This window comes from Perca fluviatilis, chromosome 1 (assembly GCF_010015445.1).
Source record: "Perca fluviatilis chromosome 1, GENO_Pfluv_1.0, whole genome shotgun sequence".
Classification (NCBI taxonomy): Eukaryota; Metazoa; Chordata; class Actinopteri; order Perciformes; family Percidae; genus Perca; species Perca fluviatilis.
The window spans coordinates 696,901-720,304 of NC_053112.1; the positions used below are offsets into that span (position 1 = coordinate 696,901).

General features: G+C 39.7%; 3 protein-coding genes across 6 annotated transcripts in view; all 3 read left to right on the forward strand.

Moving 5' to 3' along the window:
- Positions 1 to 23,404, forward strand: part of LOC120566319 (E3 ubiquitin-protein ligase TRIM39-like) — a 503,358-nt gene that overhangs the window by 74,521 nt on the left and 405,433 nt on the right. For 2 of the 4 annotated variants that reach the window (XM_039812728.1, XM_039812679.1), the window contains exon 2: positions 9,401 to 11,091. The exons of 1 other annotated variant lie outside the window; for it this stretch is intronic. In XM_039812728.1, coding sequence (XP_039668662.1) covers positions 9,403 to 11,052 — 1,650 coding nt within the window. In that variant the 5' untranslated portion in view covers positions 9,401 to 9,402 and the 3' untranslated portion in view covers positions 11,053 to 11,091. Of the gene's footprint in view, positions 1 to 4,769; positions 4,863 to 9,400; positions 11,092 to 23,404 lie in introns of those variants that run through there. One more of the 4 variants, XM_039812722.1, reaches the window with a different exon arrangement.
- LOC120566667 (E3 ubiquitin-protein ligase TRIM21-like) overlaps positions 1 to 23,404 on the forward strand; it is a 174,294-nt gene that overhangs the window by 64,151 nt on the left and 86,739 nt on the right. The gene's annotated exons all lie outside the window — the stretch shown is intronic.
- LOC120566650 (E3 ubiquitin-protein ligase TRIM21-like) lies at positions 16,086 to 20,771 on the forward strand. Its single transcript, XM_039813219.1, has 2 exons — positions 16,086 to 16,176; positions 18,387 to 20,771. The coding sequence occupies exon 2, from the start codon at positions 18,389 to 18,391 to the stop codon at positions 20,021 to 20,023; it is 1,635 nt and encodes a 544-aa protein (XP_039669153.1). The 5' UTR covers positions 16,086 to 16,176; positions 18,387 to 18,388; the 3' UTR covers positions 20,024 to 20,771.

Sequence of the window (23,404 nt, forward strand, 5' to 3'; positions counted from 1 at the left end):
GAATAAAAATCTATAAAAAAGTGAGACATTGTGGCTTGATTTCTTTCATTAATATTCATTTTTCATGACCAAAATAACATTATGCACAGTGAGGAGCCTACAAGCCTTACAAGCTTCACATATTAGAAAAATACAATAATAATTTTTTTTTTAATGGCTCGTTGTCAAGGTTGTTTTCAGATCAACACCTGCAAGTGACCACTAGTGATTGTTTCGAAGCCTCGACACAATATGGCACATTTGCTTCAACTGTTTCATTGTTTCGCGAAGCCTCGATCTGCCCACCACTATCTACACCTGGCTTGACATAGCTTCACCTTTTTATCCAGGCTCAGCAAACGTGCAACCGATTAAGCCGCGATGAGCGGATCACAGTAAGTCAAGCTGCGCTTTAACGGTTATCCTGGATTTGTTCATTCTACTTTTGTGCAACAGGCCCCAGGACACAAACAGACACAAACTGACGGGCAAAACACAGGACGATCTGACACGAGACAAAGGGAACACACAGGTTAAATACATGAGGTAATGAGAAAACAAGGAACAGGTGAAACACATTAGAAGAGGGAGAGTAATCAAAAAAGGCGGTAAAACAGAAAACCAGACTTTCACAATAAAACAGGAAACAGAAAAACAAACCGGAATACAAAATACAAACAAGACAGAAAAGTACACAATCACAATAAGACAAAACAGGACCAAAATACCAAACAGAAATAGAACAAAATACAAGGCACAATACCAAAACCATAACCAAAAAAGTGACAAAAATGACGGAAAAAGCTTAAAAAACGTCGAGGGGGTGGAAACAACAAACATAGCAGAATAGAAGAAAAGTGACAAAAACATAGGGAAACAGGGAAAAAAAAATCTGAAAAAGCAGCAGAAAAAGTTTGTATCGTTGGAGAGTTGTCCTCGGGTCAAACTCAACACGTTTATTAAACATTTTCTATATCTAACAAAAGAACATTATAAAAAGTGACAAATGTTGGAAAAAAGCTACAAAAATGCAGGAAACAATCTGAAAAAATGACAAAAAAAAACTCAGAACATCGCCAAAGGTGACAAAAATTGGAAAAAGTGAAATAAAATACATTGGAATAAGTGACTAAAAATTGAATGTGGAAAGAAGATGACAAAAAGAATTGGAATAAAATTCGTCAAAGTGAAAAGACCTACAAAAAAAGAAAAACAAAATGTTGAAATTTCGACCCAGAAAAACACAAAGTTGCTCTGTCGATGGGAACACTTATTGAGAAACTGAATGGGATTTTAACTTCCGGAGCCACACTGTTGCATTTTATTTTGAAAGAGCCGGAAGCTGTTGAGCGGAGCCAAGTTGACGGTGTTTGTGATGCTGAGGAGAGAGCATCCTCCGCGGCAGGTCTCCACACAGGCAGGCCGTGTGTTTAGGGACATGTGATGTCTTTATTATTGGTATTACATGTTATTTTATCACCGGGAGTTTGAACCGTTTTCATCCTGAGCTCAGCGATGGGGGGTTTCTCCGAGTGGTGCTCAGCGCCTCGGACACAGCAGACACGGACAGGGCTCTGGCCCTCGCAATAACGGAAGAAAAAACGTCGAAAAAGTCGCGAACGAAAAGAGGCAAACGAGGCAGGAAAAGGAGGAATAAAAAGAACAACAGGAACAACAGAACACCGCGCCGTATTTCCCACCGGAGGTAATTTAGCTGCCGTTCTTTAGCCCGGGGATTAACGGGGACCTCCAGCTAGCTAGTTGGGCTGCAGCAAACCGTAGCTTGTTTCAAGCTAATTACTGACACATTTAGTTTACACCGCATTAATAAAATGGATCTAACATGGCGCCAGAACACTGTTATTGTGAGCTAGGCTTTATACAGGAGTCCTTACAGCCGATATCTGCTGTTCTCTTGTCTGGAGAAAACGTCACGCCAGACTCCATTACAATATGTGACAATTAAAGAGGATTTGGTCTGAAATGTTAAAGTACAAATGTCAAAGAAGTTGGTTGAATAAGTTTTCTGAAATAATAAAGACCACCTAATATTTCGGCATATAGTTTAATTAGAAGAAGCAGTGTTTGCTTTACTATTTTTTGTTTTCAACTTTCAACACGTAAAGCTACGTACAGCTGAGTGATGAGGTGGAAGGACTCTGGAATTACAGGACAAACTGTTGTGTGAACAGCAGAGGTGTCAAGTAACGAAGTAACGAAGTACAAATACTTCGTTACCTTACTTAAGTAGAAATTTTGGGTATCTCTACTTTACTGGAGTAATTATTTTACAGCAGACTTTTTACTTCTACTCCTTACATTTTGATGCAATTATCTTTACTTCCTACTCCTTCATTTTAAAAAATACCCTATTATTATTATTACTCCTATTTCAGTTTGGCTTGTTTTCATTCCGGCTTGTCATCGTTCAAAAAAAACACACACACAAAAAAACCTATCCAGATAAATGGCTATCAGCTGGAGTAAACACGGTTACAATGCTGACAGCTAAACGGTGATAAATTGTGTCTTGTATTGTGTATTGTATTTCACGGCAGAGGATTCTAACACCAGACTCTAGCTGCCGATGTCTGAAATAAGTTATTATTACATATTTAATAAATCATTTAATTTTGACTCTGTGGCCTTAGAAATACACAAGCTGTTCTTTATTGTCACCTTGTGCTCCTTTTTTTTTTTTTTTAGATCAACTTTTTATTTTGAACATACAGAACAGACAAATACAATTGAACAAGGTACTTCCTTTTTTTGTGGAGGGGGGGTAGTGCACTATACAATAGCACCCTAAACACTGCCTGGTCCTACTACCACTCACAGCTCATACACTCCGGCTCCAACCACCCCGAGACTCTCTTCTCTACAATAAACTAAATTCTTAACCCCCCTGACAACATTTCTACTACCTTCACAGTGGACAAATGCATCTCTTTTCTCTCATTTTTTCAATCCAAAATCAACACCATTTACAACAAATTAACCACCTCCCCTGCTCCTTCAACCACCACACCTGCCCCTCCCCCCCAGCTCAATATCCGAAGCATCACTACATGGGTGCAGAGATCACACAGCACCTGAAACCCCTCCAAACTTCTCTCAACATACCCAGCGTGAATAGCTGGCTAGTTTTCCTACAGTAGACAGGGAATGCTGATCAACAGGGCGGATTTTATAAGAGACGAAGAGGATAACTTCTCAGACAGTCCAGATCCAGAAGCATACCTCTACCAACCAGAGTTTTCAGAAGAGGAGCTGCGTGCGTTGGAAATAGGATGACAGGAGGCCGAGGTTGCGATCGTTCAACAGCCCGAGGACGTGAGGCATCCTGCAGTCCTCGACTTTTTTTTTTCGGTGTAATAAAGTCAACTGAATTGAATTGATTTGACCCAATAAACAGCTGTCAACAGAGTAAGTGATTACTGTAAACATGACATGGTTATTTTACCGGATAGCTGGACCCATATTAGACCTGTACTCACACAGAGTTGCTGGGTGATTTCTCGTCACCATGTAGCAAGGCTTTGGCTGTAGCCTACTTCCATCCAATATAGTCCCAAATCAATATCTGCCTAGGAAATGGTCTAGTCTTAATCTGCATTGCTAATTGTACTTGTTGTGAATACGCAGGCCACAAGAAGTAATTAGGTTGTTGTTTTGTTTTTTTGTTGGCTCACTTTTACTCACAACATGCTAACCGGCAACATAGGATTCCATTCGCTACGCTAAGCTAACTAGCGGCGGCAATGCCGGTGTTGCACCGGACTAAAACAATGCATGCACTGAGACAAATGCGTTGGCCCACCTATCTACAGCTAGGTGAGACCGTGATAAGCCCTATTTCAACAAACGGTGGCGTATTCCTTTGAGCCAGGGAGAAATCTGTATGTAACTAAAGTAATAAAAACGTACGAGGAATTAAAACCTAAATACAGAGCTTTAGTAAGAGGCGAGCCAACGCTGGATGGACAACATTCCTACTTCAGTTTCTTGGAATGAAAGTCGAGGTTTGTACATGTTGTCACGAGTTCATTAACCTTTTTAGTTTCTTCTTGTTTTTGGGCTTCAGTGTTTCTGCAGTTTAAACTTTTTGGAGGTCCCACCTGTAGTACATTGGTAAGGTAGTCAGGAATGTGTTTTTGTATGCATGTCATTACATAGGCCTACATTCAGGGCTTAGCATTCCCCACTCTGGCTATTATTTAGTTGGTGACGCAGAATTTTTGCTAGCCACTATTTTGTGGGAAATTACATTATTATGAATATAGTTTCATTTGATTAGAGTTGACCGTGGTGTGCTACAATTCACTTGAACTAGAATAACAACCTTTTTTTAAATGTAAATGACCACCCAAATGTAGGATCTAACAGTGATGAAATATTCAGCTGTGCTCATGTTGTGTGTACAGCTCCTTCTGTATGAAAACATGCAACCAACGAAGGGACAGTACCAACTTCACCTCATGTTAAAATCTGTATGTACCTAAAGTAATAACAAGACCTAGAAACAAACCCTAACAACAGAGCTGCAGTAAGAGGCGAGCCAACGCTGGACGGACAACATTCCTACTTCAGTTTCCTTGGAATGAAAATCGAGGTGTGTGCATATTGTTATGAGTTCAGACTGTTCCTCCCATATAACCTGAACACTGTCCAATCAGAGCACTGACTGGCAGCACTACAGGTGTGACTGGGTCCTGCTCTCACGTCACATGACGTTTCTGGATATAAAGGTGTTAGGATGTGACAGATGTCAGTCAGATGAACACAGACAGACAGCAGCAGCATCTGTCAGTGTCTGCTGATGAAGGTACCACGTCTCTTTGACCTCATCTGAACGGGACTTTAACAGCGGAGCAGCCTGACAGGTAACATTACACACCTTTGAGGAAGAAACTCAACTATCATTTGTGATATTTGGGGGCTACATAATATACCTTAAGACGAGAGCAGTGATACATTCTTTCAGCACTATTGTAAACTGTTTGTAGATCTGAAGTAACTCAGTAATTATTCTATGATGTGTGATGTTTTGGCCAAAATGAGCCTTTTTATTTTCAGTTGAGTCAGATTTAATCAGCACCAGGAAACAAGTTAGATTTTAATCTCCGCTGACTTCACTGCTGAGATATGAGGAAGTGTCAGAACGTCTCCATCAGCCCAAATACTTTATTCTCTGAAACTTGATCACCTGTTTATTCTGACTCTACACAACTACTCAGAGCCTTTAGGAGGTGAAGAGTTTTTTTTTTAATTGGCAGGTGTGTGTCACAAACTTCAAAAGTGTAAATCTGTCTTGGTTTTGATTGGTGGACACACATCCTCAACAACAACATAAAAGATACTTAATACTTAACTTAATTATTATTATGACTATAAATATCAATAATATTAATCCTGAACTATAGAATGAATAAAAAGACATCCAGAGGTTTCTGAAGGGACAAGTTGAAACCTGCAGTTCGGCTCCGTCAGTTACTGGAGCCAGGTAATCTTAATATGGGCAAAAAGGGCGTGGCTTGAGTAGAGCTGAGGTGTGATAGGCTAGGACAGTGTGTGGTGTTTTGGTTTGGCAGGACTGCCACATAAATAACTTCAGTCAATAATCTGGTAAAATGACAGCTGGCAAACGGAGGGTTGTCACAGTCAAGATCAGATGCTCCTGCCATTGTGCCCTCAACCTATTTTATAACCTTTTTGATATTAATGAACGTCCGTTACTTTCAAGCCATTGCTAAATGTGTTGATACAAAGCCAATTAAGACTCTCAGCTCCACAGAATGGTGTCATCCGGTGACATTCGCACGCAGAATTGTTCTCATTACTAAGAATTCCTCATGGGTGCGGCTGAAACTATAGATTTAAGTGTCATTTGGTAAATTATGACACTTTTAATTAGGGATGCACCGAATCCAGGATTGGGATTCAGATTCGGCTGAATATTGGGCTTTTTGATGAGGTCGGGTTTCTGCCGAACCGTAGGATTTTTTTCCCACCGTTAGGCACGCTACGCTGGTCGCCGTAATGACGGCACCGTTGATTACTGGAAGGTGTTTACGTAGGTGGAGCGTTCAATGCAGCAGGCTGTGAGAAAGTGGACATGGAACTGGTGAGCAGAAAATTTGTTGTTTGGCAGAACTTTCAATCAAAAGAAGGCCATTCAAGTCCAGCTACATGTTCAATCTGCAATGCTGATTTGTCTCGTGGTGGCGAGTAGTATAATGTACTCAGTGACAGAGACGTTATGCACTTCACGCTGTGTTGCTTTATTCTGCTCTTCCAAACTTACGTTAACAACAACGAGTCACCCAGAGAGGTACGGTGGCTGAGAGTAGACATTAGGAGTAAAACTAAAGCCACATTTCTGAACAGCGCCCCTAGTGCTACACCAATACATTACAGCGAGGACCCTAAACTATACACAAAATGGCCACTGTTACAACATTTGGTATGAAACATACGAGTTGTGCATGAAGGAACCTACAGACAGCAGCCAGAATGCAGCAACTTCAAGTACGGCAAAGGAAGGACAGTCACTGCTAAAAACTTGTGTTAACCAGACAGTGCCTCTCCCGGGTTGTCAGCTGTTCTCTCGGCAAATGAGTCTCCCTACAGTGGGAGCGGAGCAACCGAACAGCTGACTGCTGCTCGTTAGCTAACGTTGGCTTTCTAATTCCAACCCAACAGGTCTTCATCATACATTAGGTTGGCGAAAATTTACCAAACAAAATGTCACTCATCTGGCGATAGCGATGTGCTTTCCTACGATGTGAACAGAGCGTGTGAATTGCTGTTACATTTAACTATTTCTGTTACATTTAACTATTTTAGAGGCTGTGGACATTGTTTAATTCATTTTTTATGTGTTTACTGTGTTAATGGACTGAGGATGGGAGGAGGATTCGGTATTCGGTTTCAGATTCGGCAGAATCTTAAACGGGTGATAGAATGATTATATAGGGTATTTATCATGTTAAAGGGGTGATAGAATGATTATATAGGGTATTTATCATGTTAAAGGGGTGATAGAATGATTATATAGGGTATTTTACACTGTTCCTTAAGGTCTCCTAATGGGGTATGTAACATTGGTTGGGCTGAAAATTGCCTGAATGCTATTTTATTAGGCCCTTAACTACCCTGTGAATATGGCTCTATTTGGAACAAGAGCTTTTCTTCCAAATATGGTATGCTCATGAATATTCAGAATGAGCTACACGCTGATTGGTTTGAGCAAACTACATAGAAACACATGGGAGACTCAACAGCAGGCCTCATATTTCAGACACTGCAAAGTTATACATTGTTTGTCGGGCTAGTTCGTTATTAAATTCACTTCTGAGACTTTTTTTAGCGAGAAATCAACTATATAAAGCTCAAATATGGGCCGTTTTCCGAAAATTGATGGCCAATTGCAAATTTGGTAAGACTGTGTGTCGTAGTTCAGCGGCCGGTGCTGCCTGTGTTGCTGCCTCGCCGCCTGGCCTGCCTTCCTTCAGACCCCGGCCTGCTGTGAGGTACTTGGAGCTCTGTCACGGCTGGCAGCCCACAGCACTCCATACCCGCGCAAGGTCACTGTTTTTTGAGCTAATGGACAACCTAACGCTGGTGCCCTGACAGAGCTCCAGGGCCTGCAACTCCCCTCTTCCTGCTAGCTAAATGGCCCGTTTGTGAGAGTGAGAGCGCGGTCAGCGAGCTTGTTACACCAGCAATCGCTTACCACAGTTCCAGTTAATCTTGTCTGGCTGTCAGCTGCCGGCATAACTAGAGTAGCTATATTTACAGTTTGAATTTCGTCACGCCACTTATACAACATCTACCTTATAAGCTAACAACGGTGTCCGATTTAAAATTAATGAATATTTGTGAAGATTAGGGGTTTCTTTACATGTGACTGTCCCTTCAATCCTAGCTATGTGTAGCTACAAATCACGGATAGTTAGCTTCATTTTCGGCGTAATTCGAGAATATTTACAGTTTGAATTTCGTCACGCCACTTATACAACATCTACCTAAATGTTTGATGAAGCTAACAACGGTGACCGATTTCAAGTTAATGAATATTTGTGAATTTCAGAGGAATTCGAAAAGGAGGCTAGCTAGCTCTAATTGATAGAGCTACATCCAGCCGCAGGCTCTATCAATGAGACTCGCGGACAAGTGGCGTTTATTTCCCCAATCGTTTGTTTAAATAACTCAACACATTATAATTACACACATTAAAAGATTAACTGGAACTGTGGTAAGAGATTGCTGGTGTAACAAGCTCGCTGACCGCGCTCTCACTCACATACACCGGGCATTTAGCTAGCAGGAAGAGGGGAGATGCAGGCCCTGGAGCTCTGTCAGAGCAGCGGCGTTTGGTTGTCCATTAGCCCAAAAAACGGTGACTTTGCGCGGGTATGGAGTGCTATGGGCTGCCAGCCCTGCGGAGCTCCAAGTACCTAATAGCAGGCCGGGGTCTGTGAAGGAAGGCAGGCCAGGCGGCGAGGCAACAACACAGGCAGCACCGGCCGCTGAACTCCGACACACAGTCGGACAAAATTTGCAATTAGCCATCCATTTTCGTAAAGCGGCCCATATTTGAGCTTTACATAGTTGATTTCTCGCATAAAAAAGTTTCAGAAGTTAATTTTGTAATGGAATAGCAGAGATCTGCGCGACCTAGATTCAGAAGACTACCTGATCTCAGGTCAGTTGTGTAGCCTATGTAAATGTTGGGGTGTGACCGTTCTCTTAATGCACCCATGGGCTGACAAAGGTACAGGTCTTGAGATGCTTACGTAAGCTTCCAGCTTTGTTGAGATTCGCCCGTGTTCAGCGGCAGTTTCAAAATATGAGATTTTCATAGTAAAGGGGTGTCAATGGGATTTTGAGCTTCTATGTATGTCCTATTTACCCACCGAACTGTCGTTATTCAATTATGACAAGGTAAAATCTGTTTTGCATTCTATCACCGCTTTAACCAGTGAATTCGGTATTTGGGCCGAACCCCAAAAATCTGGATTCGGTGCATCCCTAATTTTAATGTTAAGTTAGCATTGTTTGACATGCTTCCATGTCATAAATATACCATGGCAATTATCAAACTTAGAGAAATAGTTTAGCTTTATGTGTTGACATCACGTTAAACTGTAATTAAGTGGTTGGTTTTTACATTGGCTGTCATGAGACCATTGTAATTGAGTCATAAATATTTTTCCTTGACCTCAAGTAAAGTGGAACAGTTTGGACCTGTCATGAAGTTATAAGACCAGTTTGGCAGAAGTGAACTCGGTATCAAGGTGATTAAGAGTTTTGGACAGATAACGTTACTTGTTGCTAAAGTAACTGTAGGCTGTAAGCTAAGATCAGTCTGTTGACAGATTTTGAATATATATATATTTTTTATTCACACTATGTGTAGATATGGCTGCTGCAAACTATCTGCAATCTGAAGATCAGTTTCTGTGCTCCATCTGTCTGGATCTGTTCACTGATCCTGTCACTACACCATGTGGTCACAACTTCTGCAAGAACTGCATCACTGAACACTGGAATACTAGTAACAGGTGCCTTTGTCCCCTGTGTAAGGAGGGTTTTATCACAAGACCTGATTTGAGAGTCAACACTTTCATCTCTGAGATGGTCACTCTGTTCAGACAGTCAGCTCAACAGAAAGCCAGCAGCAGCAGCTCAGAGCAACAAGTGTCCAAACAAGGAGAAGTTCCCTGTGACGTCTGCACTGGAACCAAACTGAAGGCCCTGAAGTCCTGCCTGGTGTGTCTGGTCTCCTACTGTGAGACTCACCTGGAGCCTCATCTGACAGCTTCACGTATGAAAAGACATCAGCTGATTGACCCTGTGGAGAACCTGGAAGGCAGGATGTGTACGGAGCATGATACACCTCTGGAGCTGTTCTGTAAGACCGACCAGACATGTGTCTGCATGCTCTGCACTGTTTTAGATCACAAGAAGCATTATGTTGTTCCTATGAAAGTAGAATATGAAGGAAAGAAGGTAGAGCTGGGGAAGACAGAGGCTGAAATTCAGAAGATGATCCAGAAGAGACAACTGAAGATTCAGGAGATCAAACACTCAGTCGACCTCAGTGAGGAAGATGCAGACAGAGAGATAGCAGAAGGTGTTCAGGTCTTCACTTCTCTGATGGAGTCTGTTGAGAGAGGCCTGAATGAGCTCATCGACATGATCAAAGAGAAGCAGAAAACAACAGAAAAACAGGCCAAAGCTTTCATCAAAGAGCTGGAACAGGAAATCTCTGAGCTGATGAAGAGAAGCACTGAGGTGGAGCAGGTGTTAAGCTCTGAAGACCACCTCCATCTTCTCCAGAGTGTCCAGTCCCTAAACATCCAACAACCTCCACCCACCAAGGACTGGACAGAGGTCAGCGTCCATCCATCATCATATGAGGGGACTGTGGTGAAAGCTGTGGTTCAGCTGGAGGAGACACTCAGTAAACAGATGAAGAAGCTGCTCATTATGTCTGAGCTGAAGAGGGTCCAGCAGTATGCAGTGGATGTGACTCTTGATCCTGATACAGCACATCCTAAACTCATCCTGTCTGATGATGGGAAACAAGTGAATCATGGTGATGTGAGGAAGAATCTCCCCGACTACGCAGAGAGATTTTCTAATAGTGTTTGTGTTTTAGGAAAACAGAGTTTGTCTTCAGGCAGATTTTACTTTGAGGTTCAAGTTAAAGGAAAGACTAAATGGACTTTAGGAGTGGCCAGAGAATCGATAAACAGGAAGGAAGACATCAAACTGAGTCCTGAGAATGGTTACTGGACAATATGGTTGAGTAATGGAAATAAGTACGAAGCTAATGCTGTCCCTCCCGTCCTTCTCTCTCTGAAGTCTCCTCCTCAGAAGGTGGGGGTGTTTGTGGATTATGAGGAGGGTCTGGTCTCCTTTCATTACGTAGATGCTGCAGCTCTTATTTACTCCTTTACTGGCTGCTCCTTCACTGAGAAACTCTTCCCATTCTTCAGTCCCTGTAGGAATGATGGTGGTAAAAACTCTGCCCCTCTGATCATCTCTCCTGTCAGAGTAAACTAATCACTGATCTCATTTCAGGTATTGATTTATTTTAAATCAAGGGAAAAAATTTACATATTCGTATATTGTACATCTTATTTTATACAGAATCTGTTTCCTGTGGTGACTGATTTACACTTTATTCCATGTATTATCATATGTTTAAATGTGCAGCAATTCTTTGCAAATTGAATCAAACTTCATCTTGATGCATTTGTTGACTTTAGAAACTGATTTCTTCTGGAAGTTATAATAAATGTCTGTGGGTTTAACAGAGGTTTAACCTGTTAAACGGCTGAAATTTCATGCTTTTTGGTCTAAACTTCATAACCAAATTAAAAGTGGTACAGCTCCCATATACTTTGACACTCTGGGGTGTGCCTGACATACAAGTGTCAGGGTGATTCTAGGCCTTACTGACACAGAGTTACACAGGCTAGAATGGAGTTTTTTTATTTCCGTCCAAGTCATACATCTGTAAAATTATTAAAATAAAATACTGTAAACACATCTGGTAAGATACAGATACACACAGGCCATAGCCACATGTCTCAGCTTACTATAGAAAAAATCCAGAAGCCAAAAGACTCAAAAATTGATTTTATATGATTTTTGTTCTGCAGAAATGTCTGTCCGTTTTCCTTATTTCAATTTGAAAAGTGCAAAGAAAAAAGCCAATAAAGTACATAATAAAACACTTCTCAAATACACAAACACACCCACATCAATCACACACATACTAGAAAAAACTATATACATAAATATATAGAAATAAGTCATTACAAATTCCATAGGCTGTGATATTCTGATGATAGGCCCAGTTTTTGCTTTGAAAGAGCTCCTGCCAACACAGGGTTAAAATCTCAGGCCCATATTGCATATGAATCGAATTGTCTGCTCATTCGCTAAAAAGTTAGATGGGTCTTGTGGCATTTAAATCTAACTGGTCAGAGCAAATGTCGATCGTCTCAACGGGGTCCCTGATATGTTGTCATCGGCTTGTCCTCTTTCATTGGCCATCCCAGAGGAAACCTGAATGAATTGGCTAATAAGAGCTACCAATGGAAAGCTTAGAAGCTAGGGAATACCATTACGCCCACTACGAGCATGTAGGAAGCTGGGGAGAGAAGCGAGCGGCGATAACAAGTGCGGAAATGGAAAACTGTTTCGCGTGTGATTCGGCCAGAAACTTCAACATTTTGAGGCAAACAGATCATTTTGGAATATAAAGCTTGGATATTACATTTCCTTGGACTCTTGGGGATTTATGAAAATCAAGTTTTGCGCAAAATACCACTTTGTTGCTGAAAGGACAACGAAAACAGGTATGCATGCACACACGCCACTTATCACCAGCTGCGCAGATTACGGCTGAATTGTTTTATTTTCTGTTACTTTGTAACAGTTGTGTAACTGCTATAAATCATTTTATGCTTTGTATGTGGGCTTAAATTAATCATTAGAGGCTAAGCTTTCAATTGGTGTGTCGCATGTATATTTTGAAGATGTAATGCTTTAAAGTTATAAAAATGCTAATGAGTGGAAGTTTTATCGAGGTTACAGCGACACCACAGTGATCCTTGAGAGGTTAAATAGATATCGTCCACATAACGTGTGTAATGATGCATCAAATTCAAGTGTTGATGAATTATGACTAGAAAAAAAGAAATTGCAGCTATCCACAAATAGAGAAAAAAAAGAACACAAATTTTTGTTTTGTTTTTCTCATTTTAAATATATAAATTTAAAGTGCAAATCTGATGGGCCAGTTAGGATCTAAGAGGTATATGGTGTAAATTGGTTGTCTGATGTTTTTTTTATGTTATATTCCTCAATAATGAGACAGGAAAAAGTCTGAATTATTGTGGCGTAATTGCAGAAGTTTGTTGAGACCAAGAATGTTAATGGTGTTATTCCTAAATCACTTCTTCTGATATCACTTTAAACTGCTGGTTCTGTTCTTTCTACCACAACAGTTGTACCTTTTACTTTTAAATGTAAGCCACTTTCCTATTTGAAGAACCCGCTGTTGCACTTATTATGAAATTGATCATTTAAAGCATTTAGACATATGGTTAACCCTCCTGTTGTCCTTGAGTCCATTTTCTAAAAGTAAGTTATATAAGAAATTTGGGTTTCTATCAACCAAAATGTTCAAAATAATAATGTGGATGGTTCCCTACAACGCTCTCCACAAGTGAAATAAATGACCAGTTCACTACTTTCATTGAATTTGGGTGTTTTTAATTTTATAGCATTTGAAGAAAAATTGATAACAATGTTAAATAGTGACAAAAATGACAGAAAAAGCTTAAAAAACTTCGGGGGAAAAACAACAAACATCAAAATAACGCAGAAGAAAAGTGACTGGCGGAAAAAAACCTTGGAAAAAGTAACAACGATGAAAAAAGTGACAACAACGTCGGGAAAAAGCAGCAGAAAAGTTGTATCGTGGGCGGGAGGACAATACGAGGGTTATCCTGGGTCAAATTTAACCCATTTATAAAATCTTTCTATATCAGAACAAAAGAACGTTGAAAAAAGTGACAAATGTTGGAATAAGCTACGAAAACGCGGGAAAAAATATATATATATATATATATATATATTAACGCTGAAAAAGTGACGAATAAAACAAATTCTAAAAAAACGACAAAAAAAACAAAACTTGGAAAAAAGTGAAAAACATACATTGGAAAAAGCGACAAAAAAGTTGACAAAAGCATGATAAAAAAATGAAAAACTGATCAAAAATTTGAAACTGGGAAAATATCTTTTTATTAAATCGACAAAAACGTCGACCCAGAAAAACACAAAGTTGCAGCACTGAGAAAATTAATGTGATTTTGACTTTCGGTCTTGAAGAACCTGATGTTGCACTTATTATAAAATTGATACTTTAATGGCTAACCCTCCTGTTGTCCTCGGGTCAAATTTAACACATTTTCTAAAAGTTTCTATATTAGAAATGTGGGTTTCTATCAACCAAAATGTCCAACAAAATAACTTGGATGGATCCATACGATAATCTTTTAAAGTAACATAAATGATCAGTTCACTACTTTGAGATTTGTGGGTGTTTTATTTAATTTTATAGCATTTGAAAAAAAACAATTGATAAAAGAACGTTGAAAAAAGTGTCAAAAATTAAGGAAAAAGCTTAAACGTCAGCGGAAAAAACAAAAATGTAAAAAAAGCACAGAAGAGAAGTGACAAAAACATTTGGAAAAGCTACAAAAAACCCAACAAAATTTATTTTTAATGCTGCAAAAAATGACCAAAAAAACATTGCAAAAGGTGACAAAAACTTGTTTAAAAAAAGTGAAACAATATATTGGAAAAAGCGACAAAACTTGTTAAAAGAAATTACAAAAACATAATTTAAAAGTGACAAAAAAAATTGGAAAGAATGTGACAAAAAAATTTAATGAAAGCGACAAAAATATCAAAAGTTTAGAAAAAGAACAAAATATTGAAATTTTGACCTAGAAAAAAATAAAGTTACATGGTCGACGGGAAGACTTATTGAGAAAATGAATGTGATTTTTGACTTCTGGAACCACACTGTTGCTCTTATTTTGAAAGAGCCGGAAGCTGTTGAGCGGAGCCAAGTTGACGGTGTTTGTGATGCTGAGGAGAGAGCATCCTCCGCGGCAGGTCTCCACACAGGCAGGCCGTGTGTTTAGGGACATGTGATGTCTTTATTATTGGTATTACATGTTATTTTATCACCGGGAGTTTGAACCGTTTTCATCCTGAGCTCAGCGATGGGGGGTTTCTCCGAGAGTGGTGCAGGTCTACCTACACATAGATCTTTTAAAGATGAAAAGAATATTAGGTTTAGAGCATACTCTTCAAATTCAACCTGAGCTGAAGATTTGCATAAATGATCTAACTGTTGAACAGGTCTAAGAGAGTTATTTTAGATAGTAAATTATCATTGACAAAACATTTAAATAAGATGGTTGATAAGATGTGAATTGGTGTTTCTGTTGTTAAAAGATCTGCACCATGTTTTTCACAAGGCTCAACCAAAGTGTTGATTCAATATTTAATATTGTCTAATATTGACTATTGTTCAGCAGTATGGCCTAATACAGCTCAAGAAGAAACAATAAAATTGCAAATTGTACAAAACACAGCAGCATGTATAACTCTCAGGTGTGGATATAGAACAAATGTTGCAATTCAAAAATGTTTAGGTTGGTTAACTATGAAAAACATTACTTTATTCATTATTTGTATTTTTTCAGAACATTCTTGTAACAAAGAAACCATCTAGTTTTTTTTATAATTTAACGTTTAGTTTAAATAAATATGACTGTGCCACTAGACATGCCACAAGAGATTACTTTACCAAAAGCAAATGGTCATTTATAGATTAATGCAAGAATGGAATGCACTCCCTGAACAAATTATACAAGAAAGCAGAATCATCTATTGATCAGAGATGTTGAGAAGACACAGAAACTACATTGGTTGAGGTTTAACTAAATGTTTGTTTGATTGTGAGAAGTGTCCTGAGAGGGTGAAACAGATGTGATGATAAAATGTTGGTGTAACTGTCTTAAAAATGGTTCAACATAAATGTATGGAATGCCCTATGACTGCACTGGTAGAGCATGTGTGTCTTTGTCTGTGTATTTTGTCATTATTATAGAGTTTTTATGAAATTATGTTATTGTGTGTATAGTTTTTCTCTCATGATTTCCTATTCTGTATTGTTTGTATGTATTGTAATGTGTATGATGTGCATTCATTGTTGCATTGTCCATTTATAAAGAGAGTTGTAAGGACCTAAGGAAGGTATGCAATGCTAAACTAACAAACTGTCCTGGTTGCTGCAGAACAAAGAAGATAAAACAAGTATAACTATCCCGAAAGGATAGTTATACTTGATTAAACTCATCTTGTGCCAAATGTGTGTAACTATAATCATGTCTGAACCTGAAGGAGGAAACACACAAGCTCCCAAACAGAGCTGCAGAAAGAGGAGGAGCAACACTGGAAGGAGGAGAGCCTCACCGTCACTCTCCAGAAATGAAACATAGTGTCTGTCAGAGGGAGCTGCAGTCGAGACCAGTCTCTGTGTCTCTGTCTGAAGAAATATTGAACTGAGCGTCAGGTCTTTCTCAACAAATACCGGTGAGTGCAGATGATTATATTTCCTGTTTTAACAAACAGCATTAAAACTAAACTTAAAGCTAAATGTAGCAGCTTTATTCAAACAGGAAGCTACACTCTTCATTTTTTAATGACACTTGTCAGATGGATAACTCACTTCAAGGTATAACATGTAACATTTTTGCATTAAAATATCTAAAAAGACTAGACCTATGTAATATATTTTCTTGAACTGTGTATTTACATCATCCCAAATGTTTCAGAAAATGTTCAAAACCAGAGAAATCTGTCATTTTAAGCAAGGTAATGGCAGGGAGGCTAAGCTAGAGAAGTCATGTTGTCATATTATTGGTGTACACAGCATATGCCAGTAATATACTGTCTGTTCATAGCAGGGGAAGTTTTAGGGCGTGGCTACACACCGACCTGTCAATCAGGACAGAGGATTAGCAATGCTAACCATGCTAACACTGTGGACATAAAAGTGACCGGATCTTGTTTTTGGGTGTTTTTATTTTAAACTTGGACTCTCTGTGTGGGTTTTCACTTCATCAAAGTAAATTGGAACATTAACTTGTTTGTGACTCCTTAAACATTACTTCTGCCTGAGTCACGTAGTGTGGGTTATCTCCCAAGATCCCTCACTACTTCAACATCGTCTTTTCTTATTGATTTGATTGAGAGACTCTGAGCGATAGAAATATCATACTGTGTGCTTAAATGTTAACATTTGTCAAAATTGCAGTAATCATACTTTGATAATTTTGTAATAACATTTTATAATACTTTTGGTTCTCAGTGTATAGATATGGCTTCTGTGAGCTGTCTGATGATCAGTTTCTGTGCTCCGTCTGGATGTGTTCACTTATTATTTTGTTACATTTCTGAGGGGCTTAGGATGCTTGAAAACTTTTGAAAATCAGCACACGTTAGAACTGGTGAAATTTGTAAAGTTCTGCAGTGATTGGGCTCGGGCGTGGGCCCAAACGCATGCCAAGGTTGGGATAAAGTTCCTTTGATTATCATGAAATTTGGTGCGATCATTGCTCTCATCTCAACGAACAAATATAAACATTTTGATATATTTTTGACTGAGAGAAAGTCAACCATTTTGGATTATGTGCATTCATTTTCATTTTTAAAAACTTCTTTAAGTACTTTAGGATGCATGAAAACTCACAAACTTTGGACCCATATTTAAACTAGTAATTATTTTTGATCTGATATCACATTTGGGCTTGGGCATGGCACACAATGCATTTTAACGCCCTTATACACGAAAACTAAATGTTTTGCACACATAGAAAATCTATGAACGTTACGTAACGAATATTCAGCAGCGGGTTCATGCATGTTTAGTGCTCCCTTATGCGTGGAAGGCCTTAGTTGTAACAACGTTCCTCTTATATTAACAAAATGATGAACCCACATTGCTCTCATCATTTCGGACATGTTTCCAAAATGCTCTCATTAGCTCCACCCAACTGAAAGTCATCCATTTTGAATTTCGTGTTTTTTTTCATGTATTTTTTGACTTCCTCCTAGATGGGTTTATTTAAGTCGTTTTGTATTTTGTCAGCATAACTCTTTGAATAATGTGACGCTAATTCGCAAAGGATTAGTCGATACCTCAAATGTTGATGTCGGCCGTTTACAGGTATCAAACATTTCAGAACTCTTCCTAGAGGATTCAACACATCCATCTCAAATTGGGTCAAAAGAATCTCAAGACCTTCGCGATGCCAAATTGGGAAGCTTTTGCATTTTTGTGGAATGATGTGCCGTGTCAGACAATTTGAATGAGACTGCATGTTACAGAGCCTTGTGTGTTTTTCTGTTGATTTGTACAGACAAATCCACCATTCTGCCTTCATTAAAAGAGCAAGCAGTAGCCGGTCGTGGTCTGGGTCCTTCCTTCACTCAGCAAAACATAGAACACAACGCAGAACATACGAGGGTTAATGGACGTCCAGCCTAATATGAAACTGTTAAAGAGAATGCGCACCCGTTACATATGTGACACAGATCATCCAATTTACATGACATTTACATGGTGTTGTCTAACTCATGCGCACAGTGTCTGATTATCCCGGAAATGCACAGCCACGTTGACCGGCACTCCATCAGTATCCACGACACGAATGTACGAGTGCCCATTTACCACTGCCTTCTGCTTTAATTAAAACTGTTATTTCAATACAATGTTTTCTTTTCTTTCATACTATGTGTAGATATGGCTGCTGCAAACTATCTGCCATCTGAAGATCAGTTTCTGTGCTCCATCTGTCTGGATGTGTTCACTGATCCTGTAACCATACCATGTGGTCACAACTTCTGCAAAAACTGCATCACTGATCACTGGAATACTAATGACCAGCACCTGTGTCCGATGTGTAAAACGTTTTTCAACACAAGACCTGAACTGCACGTCAACGCTTTCATCTCTGAGATGGTTGCTCAGTTCAGACAGTCAGCTCAACAGAAAGCCAGCAGCAGCAGCTCAGAGCAACAAGTGTCCAAACCAGGAGAAGTTCCCTGTGACGTCTGCACTGGAACCAAACTGAAGGCCCTGAAGTCCTGCCTGGTGTGTCTGGTCTCCTACTGTGAGACTCAACTGGAGCCTCATCTAACCATGTCAAGCCTGAAAACACATCAGATGATCGACCCTGTGGAGAACGTGGAAGGCAGGATTTGTACGAAGCACGATAAACCTCTGGAGCTGTTCTGTAAGACCGACCAGAAATATGTCTGCATGCTCTGCACTGTTTTAGACCATAAGACGCATGATGTTGTTCCTCTGACAGAAGGATATGAAGGAAAGAAGGCAGAGCTGGAGGCTGAAATTCAGCAGATGATCCAAAAGAGACAACTGAAGATTCAGGAGATCAAACACTCAGTCGACCTCAGTGAGGAAGATGCAGACAGAGAGATAGCAGAAGGTGTTCAGGTCTTCACTTCTCTGAAGGAGTCTGTTGAGAGAGGCCTGAATGAGCTCATCAACACGATCAAAGAGAAGCAGAAAACAACAGAAAAACAGGCCGAAGGTTTCATCAAAGAGCTGGAACAGGAAATCTCTGAGCTGATGAAGAGAAGCACTGAGGTGGAGCAGGTGTTACGCTCTGAAGACCACCTCCATCTTCTCCAGAGTGTCCAGTCCCTAAACATCCAACAACTTCCACCCACCAAGGACTGGACAGAGATCAGCGTCCGTCCATCATCATATGAGGGGAATGTGGTGAAAGCTGTGGTTCAACTGGAGGAGACACTCAGTAAAGAGATGAAGAAGCTGCTCCCTGAGCTGAAGAGGGTCCAGCAGTATGCAGTGGATGTGACTCTTGATCCTGATACAGCACAATCATTTCTCATCCTGTCTGATGATGGGAAACAAGTGAATCTTGGTGATGTGATGAAGAATCTCCCAGACAACCCAGAGAGATTTTCTAAGTGTGTTAGTGTTTTAGGAAAGCAGAGTTTCTCTTCAGCCAGATTTTACTTTGAGGTTCAAGTGAAAGGAAAGACTAATTGGGATTTAGGAGTGGCCAGAGAGTCGATCAACAGGAAGGGAAGAATCACAGTGAGTCCTCAGAATGGTTACTGGGCTGTATGGTTGAGAAATGGAAATGAGTCCTACGCTCTTGATGACCCTGCTGTCCGTCTCTCTCTGAAGTCTCCTCCTCAGAAGGTGGGGGTGTTTGTGGATTATGAGGAGGGTCTGGTCTCCTTTTATGACGTAGATGCTGCAGCTCTTATCTACTCCTTTACTGGCTGCTCCTTCACTGAGAAACTCTTCCCATTCTTCCGTCCTAGTAGTAATGAAGGTGGTAAAAACTCTGCCCCTCTGATCATCTCTTCTGTCAGAGTAAACTAATCACTGATCTCATTTCAGGTATTGATTTATTTTCAATCAAGAGATCGAATGTACATATTCATATTTTACATCTCATTTTCTACAGAATCTGTTTCCTGTGGTGATTGATTTACACTTTATTCCATTTATTATCATATGGTTAAATGTGCTGCAATTCTTTGCAAATTAAATCAAACTTCATCTTGACATATTTGGTGTCTTTAGAAAACTGATTTCTTCTGGAAGTTATAATAAATGTCTGTGGGTTTAACAGAGGTTTAAATAGATATTGTCCACATAACGTGTGTCATGATGCATCAAATTCATGTGTTGATGATTGAAGACTAGTAACAAAGAAATTGCAGATATCCACAAATGGAGAAAACTGATTTTTATTTTATTTTAAATATCTAAAATTAAAGGGGGGACAATTAGGATCTAAGAGGTATATGGTGTAAATTGGTTGTCTGATGTTTTATTTGTTATATTCCTCAATAATGAGACAGGAAAGAAAAAGTCTGAATTATTGTGGCATAATTGCAGAAATAAAGTCTGTTTGTTGAGACCAAGAATGTTAATGGTGTTATTCCTAAATCAGTTCTTCTGATATCACTTTAAACTGCTGGTTTTGTTCTTTCTACCACAACATGTAAGCCACTTTCCTATTTGGAGAAACTGCTGTTGCACTTATTATAAAATTGATAATTTCAAGCGTTTAGACATAATGGTTAACCCTCCTGTTCCTTGGGTCCATTTTCTAATATATAAGAAATGTGGGTTTCTATCAACCAAAATGTCCAAAATAATAACGTTGATGGTTACCTACAATGTTTTCCACAAGTAAAATAAATGACCAGTTCACTACTTTCATTGAATTTGGGTGTTTTATTTAATTTCATAGCATTTGAACAAAAATAGTTACATAAATGACGGAAAAAGCTTAAAAAAAGTTGGGGGGAAAAAAAAATAAACGTCAAAATAGCGCAGAAGAATAGTGACGGGGAAAAAGAAAAAAACGAGAAAAAACAGCAGAAAATGTTATATCGTGGGGGGGGGAGGACAAGGGTTATACTCGTTTATAAAATCTTTCTAATCAGAACAAAAAAATGGTGAAAAAAAATCTGAAAAAATGACAAAAAAACCAAAACATCACCAAAGGTGACAAAAAGTGGACAAAAGTGAAAAACATACATTGGAAAAAGCAACAAAAAAATTATAAAAATTGACAAAAACATAACAAAAACGCCAAAAAATTGACAAAAAAATTGAAGTGTAGAAAAAGAGTGTAAAAAAAGAACAACAAAATGGTGAAATTTCTACCCAGGAAAACACAAAGTTGCAAGTCGACAGGAACACTTATTAAGAAAATGAATGGGATTTTGACTTCTGGAACCACACTGTTGCTCTTATTTTGAAAGAGCCGGAAGCTGTTGAGTGGAGCAAAGTTGACGGTGTTTGTGATGCTGAGGAGAGAGCATCCTCCGCGGCAGGTCTCCACACAGGCAGGCCGTGTGTTTAGGGACATGTGATTTCTTTATTATTGTTATTACATTGTTATTATTGCAACGAAAAGAGGCAAATGAGGCAGGAAAAGGCGGAAATGCCATTCTTTAGCCCGGGGATTAACGGGGACCTCCAGCTAGCTAGTTGGGCTGCAGCAAACCGTTACTCCACATTTTAATTGTGATATTTTGTGATTACATTCTGATTCTGCAATGTTCTCTGTCAGGTAAATATAGAAGCACAATGTCTTCCTCCACAGGGGCCGATTTATGTTTTCCTCAAAAAATGTTTGCATTTCAGAACCTTAGGAAATGGACAGCGGCCGATACAAACACACTATTAACTCGATAATGAAGCCGTAAAGTTTCAACTCAGGACAGCGCCACTTCTCACAAATACAGATAAGATTGGAGATGAGAAGGTTAACTGACCACCAACTACCACTGACCTGACGGAGCACCACGACCGGCCGCTCGCGGTGCTCTGTATCCAGCGCGCAGTAACCGATTCTGGGGTATCAACCGCGATCAGCTTCGTGGGAAATTAAGAACTCTCTACACTGGTGGTGGATGTCATTGATGCACTCCCATCATTAGGTTTGCTTTTTCAATAACAAATCTGTCCATTTAATTCTCAACCTGATTACCAAATGCACATGCACGCACTGTGTGGGGGGATGGAGGTGTTTTCATCCAAGAGACGCTGTGATTGGTGGACACTTTGGTTTTGATATATTCTACAAGCAGCAACACCACAGGCCGAGCAATCAGCCCGTTTTCAACGGGCACAGCACTAGTAATACTACTAATAATAATAATAATTCATGTAATAGGAGTGTTGTGTATTTACAAAATGCTAATATAGCCTGATACTCATTTCATCCAGGGCAGCATTTCAGACTCACAAACAGTTTCTTGTTTCAACCAAATGCAAATGTCCTAGTTAAGGAAGTCCTTTATAAAGTCCCTGGATCCACAGCGTGTCTCATTTTAATTCTCAGGATTGAAGAAGAGGTGGACATGTTTTCATCTTTCTGTATGTCACCTCTCTGTAGCTGTGGAGGGGTTAGGGCTGCAGACCTGTCCAGTTCTTCCACACCAGACTTGGAGTTCCTTATAGAGGAGGCTTTGTGTCCAAAAAGGAGAGAAAAAAAAAAAAACTGTCGACACAAAGAAGACTTCTATCTAAAATATCGTGTGCTGCAGCTTTGAGATTTCTCTTCATTAGAACTAAGAGGCCCAAAACCAGGAAAGACAGAAACACTAAAGCAGTGGTTTTCAACTTTTTGTTTTGTTTTTGGGCATTTTAGGCCTTTATTTATAGGACAGCTGAAGACATGAAAGGGGAGAGATAGAGGGGGAATGACATGCAGCAAAGGGCCGCAGGTCGGAGTCAAACCCGCGGCTGCTGCGTCGAGGAGTAAACGTCTGTATATGGGCGCACGGCTCTACCAGGTGAGCTACCCAGGCGCCCCTTTTCAACCTTTTTTTGAGTTTAAACAGCTGTTTCTACTCGCCTCCCTGTGCTGATTTTGGGTGATTTTTGTGAATGTGCTGTTGAATACACGAAAACAAATAATGTTTTGCTTTAATGACAGCAGCTATAGCACCTCACCTTGTCCAATGGGCTCCAGCCTCTGACCCTCCGCACCCCCACGTCTTGGAACCCCTTTCCCTGGATAGATCACCAGATGTACCAAACTCACACAGTAATGTAAAAACTACAGATGTTCTGATTGCGATACCTGAACTTGGACACCCAGACCCCACCCTTTGATATGTCCCCCCCAAGGGTTGGGTACCTTTCACATCTGAACCACTACCGATACCGGTACCTGGAATTCGATACTGTTATCCAACGGTACTTTTTTTGGTACTTTCCCTCTGTAATTACAAAAAA

Coding starts and splice junctions, on each gene's coding strand:
- LOC120566650 (XM_039813219.1), top strand. CDS start 18,389: ATGGCTGCTGCAAACTATCTGCCATCTGAAGATCAGTTTCTGTGCTCC.